The following is a 12,786-nucleotide window of genomic DNA, read 5'->3' as shown; positions in this document are numbered from 1 at the left end:
ATATTCACTTATTTTAGATTCGAATGCAGGCTCAAGGAAGCTTGTTTCAAGGGAGCATGATTGGCAGCTTCATTGATATATACCAACAAGAGGGCACCAGGGGTCTGTGGAGGGTGAGTACTCCTTCTGGTATTGTTCGGTACTCTTCAGTTCCTAGAATTTGCAAAGGATATTTTTTATACAAAGCCACAGAAGTGTGAATGCTAATTCCCAAAATAAGGTAAGAAGCTCCTTATCACCCGTGAAAGGACCAAAAGGTTATTAGAGGTTTTTATTTCTGCTTAATATCGGGGGATCATATTGTGGGAAAAGTTATTACATTATTTGAGATGGCCATTCTAATTTGCACAACTTCATAGTGAAATTAGTTTGTTAGTGTATTTTTTGCCAGTTTTGTGCTAAGGTAATGTTTGTCTGTGATGGTCTCTGTAGTGCTTATGTTCAAAAGTTGTTACCTAAAACAACTTTTTTTGTGGTGTTGGGGTGTAGGGCCTCACTTATACTAGGCAAGCACTCTACCACTGCATTCCATACTGGGTCAAAACAACTTCTTTATCCTCATAAAAAGTAAAAGATGTATGGGAAAATATTGAGAAAATACAGAAAATTTTAAAACATCAGTAGTACAGCCACCCATTGGTAATTATTGTTAACATTTTCTCATATTATCTTCTAGTCTTCTATTTATACTTTGCTTTTTGTTGTCATTGTTGCTCTATCTTTTTAATTCATTCTACTCACATAATATTTTAATAATAACTAAGACTCCTAGTGGAATATCGAGTGAAAGTAGAATGGGAAATCCATTAATATACTTCTGAATAAAAATGAGGGCTTTGCTGTTTTCCTTTGTTTGTCATTTTCCACAACTACTTATCATAAAAAAATCCAAACATAAAAAAAAGTTGAAAAAATTGAACTATGAACACTACATACTCATAAATGATTGATAAAGCTTGGCGATATTTATGTGTGTGTATACACATGTACACACTTGTTTTGCTAAACTGTATGAAAGTAAGTTGTAGTCATTATGGCACTCTCCCTAATACTTCATTGTGCAGAATATAAGAATAAGAACATTCTCCTCTATAATAACAGTACCATTATCACATGTAAGAAAATTACCAGTAAATCTTTAATATCAAGTTCATATTAAAATGTCCTATATTGATGGGACCAAGGTAGTTTTCTTATGGAATATTTCCATGTTTGTTTAACTTTTTCCTCTATCTCCTGTATTTATACACTAAAAGTTGAGACCATTGGCTTGCTTATATTCATGTTAAACTTTTGGTGGCCAGCTTTGTAGGTGATGCTGTGTATTTGATGCTGCATCACAGCAAGAGGTGCACAGTGTTAGGTTGTCCCATTATTGTGCTAAGTTTTATTACTCAGTAAGATGAGGTCCATGAGGTCTTATTGTGTAAAAAATTTTCTCTTTGAAATTAGTAATCTGTAGGGTGTTACTCTACAATATGTGTACATCCTAATACTTAATAACTGAATATAATTGCTTTTATGATCTGGGCTATTTACATGATTCGGTACATAATGTAAACAAGCAAAGTACATTGTATTATGTGTTCTTTTTTGAGACAGGATAACATTTCACCTAATGATCATATCATCCAGTAATGATTCTTGAGATTTGCTTTTTGATAACACCAGTGTGTACTTTCTTGATTAGTCTAATACAGTGATGGCAAACCTTGTAGAGCTTTCAATGATAACAAACAGCCGGCTGCAGCATACGTGCCATAGGTTTGCCACCACTGGTAAAACCAGAAAACAGAACTAACTAGAACTTTTTCATAAACAAATGCCAAGGGACAAAGACAAAGCAATAGAGTTGGAGATGTTGTCAGTGGAGCACAGCTGTTTTATTTTTTATTTTTAATTGTAAAATTTACCACATAAAAATTTACTCAACCATTTTAAGTGTGCAGTTCAGTAGTTTTAAATACATTCACATTGTTGTGCATCTAGTCTCCGTAACTCTTTTCATCTTGCGACACTGAAACTCTAGAGCTATTCAAATCTTGGTTTCCCCCTTTCCCCAGGCTCTGGCAACTCCCATTCTACTCTCTGTCTCTATGAATTTGATTAGTCTAGATATTTCATCTAAGTGGAATCATATAGTATGTGGCTTCTATGGGATTTCACTTAGCATAATGCCCCCAAGTTTCATCCGTGTGGTAGCATGTGTCAGAATTTCCTTCCTTTTTAAGTCTGAATAATATTCCATTGTAAGTATATACTACATTTTGTTTATCTGTTCAACTATTGATGACAATTGGGTGGCTTCAACCTTTTGGCTATTGTGAGTAATACTGCTATGTACTTAGATGTACAAATATCTCTTTGAGAACCTGCTTTCAATTTTGGGGAGTATATACCCAGAAGTGGAATTGCTTTACCATATGATAATCCTATGTTTAATTTTTGGAGGAGCTGAACATAGCTGTTTTAATGATTCAGGCTACTTATATGTTCTAGGCATGAAGCATAAAGAAGCAAAGTATGTATTCTTTTGAGACAGACATTTTATATGCATATTAAAAATACCAACTTTTTTTCATTTCAATAAGGAAATATTTTTGTTTTTCTTTAGACACAGGGTCCTCTTTGTTTTATTTTTCAGCTTTGTTTTTTTTAATCAATAGTATTATTCATGTGAACAGTTTTACAAAAATGGTATCACTCAATTTGCTTAGCACATACTCATTTACAGCTAATTTTGAATAGCACACTGTTACATATTTTAAGTGACTTGTGTTCCATGGTGCTTTGTTTGTTTTTGAGACAGGGTCTCTCTATGTAGTTTGTGCTGACCTTGAACTCACTGTGTAGCCCAGGCTGGCCTCAAACTTAGGGCAATGTGAGTGCTGGATTACAGGTGCGTGTTACACCCAGCTTATTTTCCTGCTTTGATATTAGCATGGGTACTGGAAACATTTCACTTTCTTAACACCATTGAAAGAGAAAACAGCAGGAGTGCAGTAACAAAGTGTAATTGGCACTGACTTCAGAGTTAGGCAGTTGTGTGGTGAGGCCTATGATGAATTGGAGAGCACCTGGCCTCTTGAAAAAGGACAGCTGCTCCTCAACTCTAGCCTATTGCTGCCATATGTTGATGGTGAGCCCAATGTGGCCATATTTTCTGGTCTGTAAAGAGAAGCAGGAAACCTGCATTTCTGTGTGAAATATACTAATTTTTCACACATCGCCAGGTAATTGAGTCTTTTAGAAATATTATGTGAGCCACACAAATCACGTCTGTAGCCTGAATTTGGCTTGTGAGTCCCAGTTTGGGGCCTTAGTATTCACCAAAGTGGTCTTGTGGGAAGGCTATCCTCTTTAACAGAGTGAAGCAGGTGGAGGAGTCATAGAAATAGGCAGTATTTCCCCAGATCAGCAGGATCAAGCATCTCAGCACAGGTATATCACTTCCACTTTATAAATTAAGTTTTGGAATTTAAATTTAGTTTGGGAGTTGAACACTTTAATATAAGAATTGTCTCAGAAAGCAGTTATCACCATCATATGTTATTTTCAAGTTTTAAAGTTTATTTTCATTTGTTCCCTATTTCTTTTTTTTTTTTTTTTGGTACTGGGGATCGAACTCAGGGACCTTGTGCTTGCGAGGCAGGCGGCGGAACCACAGAGCTAAATTCCCGGCCCAATATATTTTCTGAATTTTCCAAGTGTTCTCCAATAAACACACAATTTTTTTTTTTTTTTTTTTTGGTACTGGGATCGAACTTGGGACCTTGCGCTTGCATGGCAGGCGGCGGCACCACTGAGCCAAATCCCCAGCCCTGTTCCCTATTTTATTGTGGTATGATTGACAGAAATTGTGCGTACTTAAGGGTCATAATGTTTTGTTTTAATATTTAAGCAGTTATAAAAGTAAAACACTCATGAACGTATAAAAGAACAGAAATGCATAAAAATGAAAATTAACTCGTGTGTTATCCTAATCAAAGAAGAAAGTTTTAGTGTATTTCTTATCCTTTCTAAAAAATGTGGTGCATATAAATGTATGTATACAATAATACTATATATAATTTCATGTCTTGTGTCTTAGTTACTTTTCCTCATTGCTGAGACAAAATACCCAAAACTCAAAGGAGGAAAGGTTTACTTAGCTCATAGGTTTTAGAGGTTTCAGTTCATAGTTGGCTGGCTTCAAGGCAGGATGACATGGTAGAGGAGCATCACAGGAGGAACAGTTCATGATGGGTAGAAGGCAGCAAAAGAGCAAAGTAGCAAAGCAGCAGCAAGCAGCAACAGTAGCCCTCTTTCTATCCCTTATATTCAGTCTAGGCTACCTGCCCTTAGGGTGGATAGCACTCATGCTCAGGGTAGGCTTTCCTATTAATCACACCTAGAACTTTGCCAAACCAATCAGTGGATTAATTTAGTAATCACATACCCTTGATTCCAGCATCACACACTTAATTCCAGCATCATACACTCTAGATCCAGCTACCTCTGAAAATCCCCATCTGTGACTACATGAGGCTTTGGGGGGACATGTAGACACAAGCCATAACATCTTGCCTTTTTTTCGTACTGGCGATTGAACCCCAGAGCCTTTGCACTGAGCTACATTCCCAGCCCTTTTAAATTTTATTTTTAAATTTTAAGACAGGGTCTTTCTAAGTCACTAAATTGCCCAGGTTGGGTTCAGACTTGTAATGCTTTTGGATCAGCCTCCTAGAATGCTGGGATTATAGATGTGCACCAACATGCCTGGCTTGTCTTGCCTTCTTCAATGTTATCTCATAAGAATTTTCTTATATCATTAATGTTCTTCAAAAATATGTCTTTTAACACTAGCAGCCCTGTGCTGTTGTTATGTGATCTGTGATAGGAACATTGTACTAGTGAATACAACATTGGTAATGTTACCACAAGAAGACTTGCAATGGAAGTACTACTTTCCCTTGGCCCTTCCCCAGTTGCTTCATACTTTTGCTGTCACCCTCTTATGTGTCCTTTCTGCATATCTTAAAGCTCTGTGAATTAAACTTGGATGATCTCTTCTCACTGACTTTTGCTTCATGATTTTACTTTTCATAATAGCTTTATTGGGATAATTCACATACCATGAAATTCACCATCTTTACACAGTATATACTTTAAAGGGTTTTAGTATATTCATAGATTTGTGTGTAATCATTACCATCTTTAAGTTCAAAATGTTTTCATTACCAAAAACAAAGCTACCCATTAGTAGTCATTTCCCATTTTCCCCCCAACCCTCCTGCCCTGGCCAATCATTGTGCAACTTTCTGCCTCTGTAGATTTGCCTATGCTAGGTATTTCATATAAATGGATTCGTATTATTGCTTGTATCTAGATGTCCCCCCAAAGCCTCATGTGGTCATAGGTGGGGCTTTTCGGAGGTGGCTGGATTGGATCTAAGGTGTGTGATGCTTGGATCAAGGATGTGATGCTGGGATTGATTCATGGTGCAATGCTAGGATTAAGGGTGCCCCACACTGGGTATGAGTGCTACCTGCCCTAAGGGTGGGTACCCTGGATAGGATATGAGGGACAGAAAGAAGGTTGCTGCTTATCACTTGTCACTTGCTTCTTGCCACTTTTCTTCTTCACTACTTTGCAGTCTTTTGCCCACTATGAACTGTTCCTCCTCTGCAATGCCCCTCTGCCATACCACCCTGCCTTGGAGCTAGTCAAATATGAACTGAAACCTCTGTGAACTGTGAGCTAAATAAACCCTTCCTCCTTTAACTTTGAGTGTCAGGTATTTTGTCTCAGCAATGAGAAAAGTAACTAAGATGTATAGTGTTCTAGCTTAGTCATTAGTATATTGTTTTCAAGGTTAATCTGTGTTGTAGCATGTATCAATGCTTCATTTCTTTCTTTTTGTTGTTGTTGTTGTGCTGAGGATGGAACCTGAGGCTTGTGTGCATGCTAGGCAAGTACTTCACCATTGAGCTACAACCCCAGCTTCAGTACTTCATTGTTTAATGGCTGAAGAATGATTCCATTGTATGCTTGTGTTACTGGGTTTAGGGGTGCTGGAGTCTCCTAGAGGTGGTTTGTTTGTTCTTTCTGTCCTGAACAAAGAATTGATCAAGACAAATGCAAATGGTAATAAAGTTTTACATTTATTAAATATAGGAAAAACAAAACAGGCTCTGTAGAGCAAGTTTGGGCCAAGTAGGAAAAGAAGTATGCTCTACAGGAGAGAGTGGGCTACAGTGAGAGAACACAATAGCAAAAACTCAATGTGGACCATCCTTTTCGTATCTCCCACTCTTCAGGTTGACACCGGGTCTAGGCTGTCCTATCAAAAGCTGCTTGAGTTCTTGCAAGAAGTCCATGTACAAGGCTTTAGGAACTGTTTTGTGCATGTGTCCTGGGATTATATAATTAACAGATCACACCTACTTCCCCAGCCAGCTTTGCCATGCCCTAATCTCCACTCTCAATTATACCACATTTTTAAATCTATTTCATTGGTTATTTGGATTATTTTGTACTTTTTGGATGTTATGCCTAATGCTGCTATGAATATTGGTTTTTCCTTTCTTTATGAAAATGTTTTCAGTTCTCTAGGGTATGTACCTAAGAATGGAATTGCTAGGCCATATGGTAAGTTTATGTTTAACTTTTCCAGGAAATGCCAAAATGTTTCCCACAGGGGCTCCCCTGTTTTTACATTCCCACCAGAAGTATGTAAGGTTTCCAATTTCTCCATATCTTCCTCAACACTGTCTTACTTTTAAAAAAATTATAGTTACCCAAGTAGGTGTGAAGTAGTATGTCATAGTGGTTATGATTTGCATTTCTCTAATGACCAGTAATGTTGAACATCTTTTCATGTGCTTTTTGGCCATTCATGTATCTTCTTTGGGGCAAATCTTTTGCTCATTTTAAATTGGATTGCTTTTGTCTTTTTATAGTATTATAAGAGTTCTTTATATATTCTGGATATTAGTTCCTTATGAGATATATGATTTGCAAATACTTTTTTCTATTGTGTGTTGTCTTCACTTTCTTGATAGTGTCTTTTTAATCACAAATGTTTTAAATTATAATGAAGTCAAATTTATCTTTCTTTTGTCTCTAATGACATGTGTCATATAAATGATTTTATTTTTAGTATACCAAGTGAATTCTGCATTTATGACTGTTGAAGTGATAGCCATTGATTTGAAAGAGTGACCTCTATATTTCAGACTTGGATTTTTCTTGCACCTTTGAACTCTCAACCTATTTTTGTTCACTTTAAGACTTATGTCACTCTGTATTTCCTTAAATGTCTAATATCACTTGTGTTTTGTAGGGTGTGGTCCCAACTGCTCAGCGTGCTGCCATCGTTGTAGGAGTAGAGCTACCAGTCTATGATATTACCAAGAAGCACCTAATACTGTCAGGAATGATGGGTGACACAATTTTGACTCACTTTGTGTAAGTAGGATAGATTATGCTCATTTTATATTTCTGGTAATTTGAGCACAAAAAGCCTCTTTCATTGACACATCAGGTGGAGCTGATAACTGGTACATATGGCCTTACTACCCTTGCCTCTCCTATCACAAGCACTTCAAGTCTTTTGAACATTTTACATTTCACACAGATCTCAAATGTTATAGGTGCTTGGATATTTGGAAGCCATGTGTAATAGAACAAGATGTCTCTGGGATTTGCATTTATTTAAACAGGACTCTGTATCTATTAAGCACATCTGTTATTAGCTTTGGTTAATTTCATATCAGAAAACAAACTTTTCTCAGTGGGAATCAGAAAAAATGGCGAAATTTTACAATTTCTTGAATTTGACCACAGTTTTGGATGAAATCTTGCTAATCTCATCTTAAATTTTCTTTATTATGCAATCTTTATGGTATTTTGCTACTCAAATGCGTTTGCTATAAGATTCTGTACTTTGAAAACTTTATGTAACTAATTGTTGATGCATAAGAATCAACTATTGGCTGCCTGCTTCTGGATCTTGTTAGCCTTGAAAATTGTCTCCTTTAAAAAAAAGAGGCCAAGTTTCGGATTGAAAACTGAAGGGGCAATCTTTGCATGATGTCTCTTTAGAAAAAAATTTCTTTTCTCTTTAGATTTTAATGCAAGGGCAAGTGTCAGGGTTTATCTGATGGGTCTGAGATACTGTACCTTTATGTTTGGCCTGATTCCTATTTAAGTGGCAGAAGGTGGAAGTGGGGGCAATCCGAATTCTTAAAGTTTACATCTTCAGTTCCAGCTTTACATGTGGCTTGGCTGGGGCTCTGGCGTCCAATCCTGTTGATGTAGTGCGAACTCGCATGATGAACCAGAGGGCAATTGTGGGACACGTGGATCTCTACAAGGGTACTTTGGATGGTATTTTAAAGGTATGCATACTGTGGATTTGGCTTACATATTTAGTTTTCTTTGATGTCTCAGACCTTTTTTCAGTCCTTATTCTTGTTGCTGTATGGCATTCTGAAGATGAAAGAAACATTATGTGTATTTTTAGTAGCCTCTCAAAGTCATCCACAGGTAGAAAGCTGTCTCTTTGGCAATCTGCCGATTCACAGTGGTCCTTAGTATTTAAGGGCTTGAGAATACAGGATGCTTTTATTCGTAGCTTTCTGTAGAATTACCAATAGAAAAAACTTAACATATCTTGCATTTTCCCCCTTTAGATAAGATAGAGACCCCATAATAGAAAATTTGGCACTTAAGCAAAAACTAAAAGCCTGGTACTTGATTGGGGGTTGTTCTATTGTTCACAGTTTGCCTTGAAAGTTTCTGTTGTTATGTTTGTAGGAAGCTAAATATCATAAATGTATCATATAATTTGATGATATTGCTACTACAGAAACAAATTTGGGCTAAAATGTGACAGTGCTATTTCTCTGCTGTTAATCAGTTTCATTGAACGACTTTGTTGTATATCAGGAACCATTTTAGTAGCTGCAGAGAAATTATAGCTATTACAAAAGTACTATATGTGTACAAACAGATCATTAATACAAACTGGTAAGTGATAAACTCAGTGCTATGCAATGAAATTATAGCCTAATTGGAAGTTTGAAATCAGCTCCCTGTAGAAGGTGATAAATTGAAAAATAATTCACATCTGTTGAATACTTTGTTGTGTGTTGGGAGCTGTCCTAATGAGGCTTATATATGCATATTCATTCATTTAATCCTCACCATTACCCTATGGGTAGATGCTGAAGCACTGAGGGATTCAGTAACCTGTTCAAGGTGTCACAGCTAGTAAGTAGGAGTGCTGGAGGAGACTCAAACCATTTGGCTTCCAGCTGAACTTCTTAACTTCTATGCTGTGATGCATTCCTCATTTTGTTAGGGTTGTCTAGGTTATAAAGGATATTGAATGTTATACTATAGTTGGACTTTTTAATTATGATGACAAATATTAAAAGGTTTGAATCAGGCCAGATTTGCATTTTTAATAGCTCACTCTGGCTTTCCAGAGATGAGATCTATCACAATAATTCTTAATCTTGGGTGCACACTGGAATCACTTGGTGAACTTTTACAGCCCATTTATTTACCTTAGCAAATCAACTCAAAGCTGAGGGTGTAAGAGCCAGGTTCAATATTTTTAAAACTTCTCAGGTGATTGCAATGTTCACCCAAAGTTGAAGACCACTAATCTAAGGGGATAAGCATGAAACTATGGTTCTTAAAGTGCCTCAGAATCACCTGGAAAATTTATAAAAATGCAGTTAGACTGAGGTCTCGAGTTGCGCGGAACACGCCAAATCAGCCCACTGCAGAAAGGCAGGTCTGTGCACGCCCTACCGAGGTCCCGAGTCGCGGAACATGCCAAATCAGCCCACGCCCCGGCAACAATCCACTGGACACCCCCGCCTCCCTCCCACCCTCTCCTCTATACAGCCACCTGGTTCCACACTACAAAGACTCAGAGGACACCAGACTACCAGACCACGGTACTGAGTCCCACCCCTCCCAGCCCAGAGGTAGGGGCTTCTGAGCCGCTGTCCCACTGCTCCTGGTCCAGAGGAAGGGGCTTCCCAGCCACCATCCCTCCCGCTGCTCCGAGCCCAGAGGAAAGGGCTTTTGGGCCACCTTCTGTCCCACTGCTCCTGGCCCAGAGGAAGGGGCTTCCGGGCCACCATCCCCCCCGCTGCTCCCGGCCCAGAGGTAGGGGCTTCTGAGCTGCCATCCCACTGCTCCTGGTCCAGAAGAAGGGGCTTCTCGACCACCATCCCTCCCGCTGCTCCCAGCCCACAGGAAAGGGCATTTGGGCCACCATTCCTACCACTGCTCCCGGCCCCTGTTCCACCTCTCCCAGCTCAGAGGAGGTAATCCGTGCAGGCGCCAAGAGCGAAATGAGAAAACATGTAAATAAGTCTCAAAACCAGACTTCCAGATCACCTATAGCAACCCCAAAGGGAAATGAGATGGAACACTCTGATACTCAACCACCTGGACCCACTGAACTGGCAACAAAAGGGGATCTGGAAAAAAATAAAATCAGAAATAATTTCTTAGATAACAGGAGAGATTGTGCTCCTAGTGCAAGACATGATTAATAAATCTAGAGAGGAGCTGAGGAACATGATGGAATCCCAACATAGGAAACAAATGGAATCCATAAAACAGATGCAAAGAGATTTCCAGGAGATGAAAAACTCCACTGAAAGTCTGCACAGCAGAATGAGCCAATGTGAGGACAGAATTTCAGATATAGAAGAAAAGATTGCAGTTAATGACCAGGAAAAGGAAAATTGCTTCAAAATTGTAAGGGAACATGAGAAATCAATCCAGCAGTTGCTAGATGATACAAAGAAGAATAACATAAGACTGATTGGAGTCAATGAAGAAACAGGAGAGAGTGCAGATAACATAAAAAAATCTCTTCACAGAAATAATGGCAGAAAACTTCCCAAGCAGGGGAAAAGAGCTTGACATACAGATAAGTGAGGCATATAGGACTCCAAATAGCCTTGATCAAAAAAAATCTCCACATAGGCATATAATTGTTAAGATTCCAGAAACTCAACAGAAGAACAAAGTTCTCCAAGCAGTTAGAGAAAAGAAACAAATCACATACAAAGGAAAGCCCATCAGAATCACAGCAGACTTCTCAACACAAACCATCAAGGCAAGAAGAGCTTGGAGTGACATATTCCAAGCCCTAAAAGAAAACAGCCTCCAACCCAGATTGATGTACCCTGCAAAACTATCTTTCAAAATGGATGGAGAAATAAGATATTTTCATAACAAAGAGCACCTTAGGAACTTCGTGAATACCAAACCAGCACTCCAAAGAATTTTACACAATATCCTAGGAACAGACATTGAGGATCACAACCCCAGGAAGCAAAGCAGAATGAACCCATCTGGCATGACAAGAAATTAAATGTAAAGGGGGAGAACCCAACAAAAAGAAAAAGTCATGGCAATGACAAGTCAATATGTTTCAGTTATAACCATCAACGTTAATGGTCTCAATTCACCAATCAAAGAAATAGACTGGCAGAATGGGTCAAGAAGCAAAATCCAACAATATGCTGCATACAAGAAACACACTTATTTCAAAAGGAAACTCATAGACTGAAAGTCAAAGGATGGAAAACAATACTCCATACGACAGGAACCCGAAAAAAAGCAGGAGTAGCTATCCTCTTTGCAGATCAAGTAGATTTCAAACCAACACCGATTAAGAGAGACAAAGAAGGACACTACATCCTTGTAAAGGGAAGAATCCAAAAGGAAGAGATGACAATCATAAATATCTATGCACTAAACACTAGTGCACCCAAGTATATAAAACAAATAGTAAAGGACATGAAAAGTCATATATGCACTAAAACAATTGTAGTGGGGGACCTCAACACCCTACTATCACAAATAGATAGATCAACTAGACAAAAAATAAGTAATGAAATACTAGAACTCAATCGAACTCTTGAACAAATGAACTTAACAGATGGATGTTTACAGAGTCTTCCACCCCACAAAATCAGAATACACATTCTTCTCAGCTGCACATGGGTCATTCTCCAAAATAGACCACATACTCACACATAGAACATGTTTAAGTATGTGTAAAGGAATTGAAGTTATCCCCTGTATATTATCAGATCATAGTGCGATGATATTGGAGATCCATAGCAAAAGAAACTGGAAAACTTTCATAAACGTGTGGAAATTGAACAACACACTTCTGAATAACCAATGGGTCACGGAGGAAATTAAAGAAGAAATCAGACAGTTCCTTCAATTAAATGACAAAGACAATACAACATTTGGGAATCTATGGGACACAATGAAAGCACTCTTATGAGGGAAATTCATAGCATTGAATACGCATATTAGGAAAACAGAACGAGCCCAATTAAACAACCTGATGCTGAACCTCAAGCTTCTAGAAAAAGAAGAGCAGGACAACCCCAGAGCTCATACAAGGGAGGAAATTATAAAGATCAGAGGAGAAATCAATGCAATGGAGACTAAGAGAACGATACAAAAAAATCAATGAAGCCAAGAATTGGTTCTTTGAAAGAATCAACAAAATTGGCAAACCCTTAGCCAACCTTATCAGAAAAAGGAAAGAAAAGGCCAAATCCATGCAATTAGGAATGAAAAGGTTGAAATTACAACAGACCCAGCAGAAATCCAGATGATCATCAATAACAACTTCCAGAACCTATACGCCAATAAGATGGACAACGTAGAAGAAATGGACAGATTCCTAGATACATATGAGTTACCAAAGTTGAATGAAGAAGACCTAAAAATTCTGAACAACCCAAT

At 38.1% G+C, this 12,786-nt stretch overlaps 1 protein-coding gene across 8 annotated transcripts in view; it reads left to right on the top strand.

Moving 5' to 3' along the window:
- Slc25a14 (solute carrier family 25 member 14) overlaps positions 1-12,786 on the top strand; it is a 45,281-nt gene that overhangs the window by 19,888 nt on the left and 12,607 nt on the right. For 4 of the 8 annotated variants that reach the window (XM_087199849.1, XM_087199851.1, XM_087199856.1 and 1 more), the window contains 3 exons: positions 18-113; positions 7,325-7,449; positions 8,246-8,381. In XM_087199849.1, coding sequence (XP_087055975.1) covers positions 18-113; positions 7,325-7,449; positions 8,246-8,381 — 357 coding nt within the window. The remainder of the gene's footprint in view (positions 1-17; positions 114-7,324; positions 7,450-8,245; positions 8,382-12,786) is intronic. The other 4 variants (XM_087199854.1, XM_087199853.1, XM_087199855.1 and 1 more) reach the window with 3 other exon arrangements.

The sequence above is a fragment of the Heterocephalus glaber genome, unplaced genomic scaffold (assembly GCF_053883595.1).
Source record: "Heterocephalus glaber isolate CG9 unplaced genomic scaffold, H.glaber_assembly_v1.0 deba00001729, whole genome shotgun sequence".
NCBI classification, from domain to species: domain Eukaryota; kingdom Metazoa; phylum Chordata; class Mammalia; order Rodentia; family Bathyergidae; genus Heterocephalus; species Heterocephalus glaber.
Note: the sequence above shows the minus strand (reverse complement) of the source record. Positions and strands in the feature narration are given on the sequence as shown.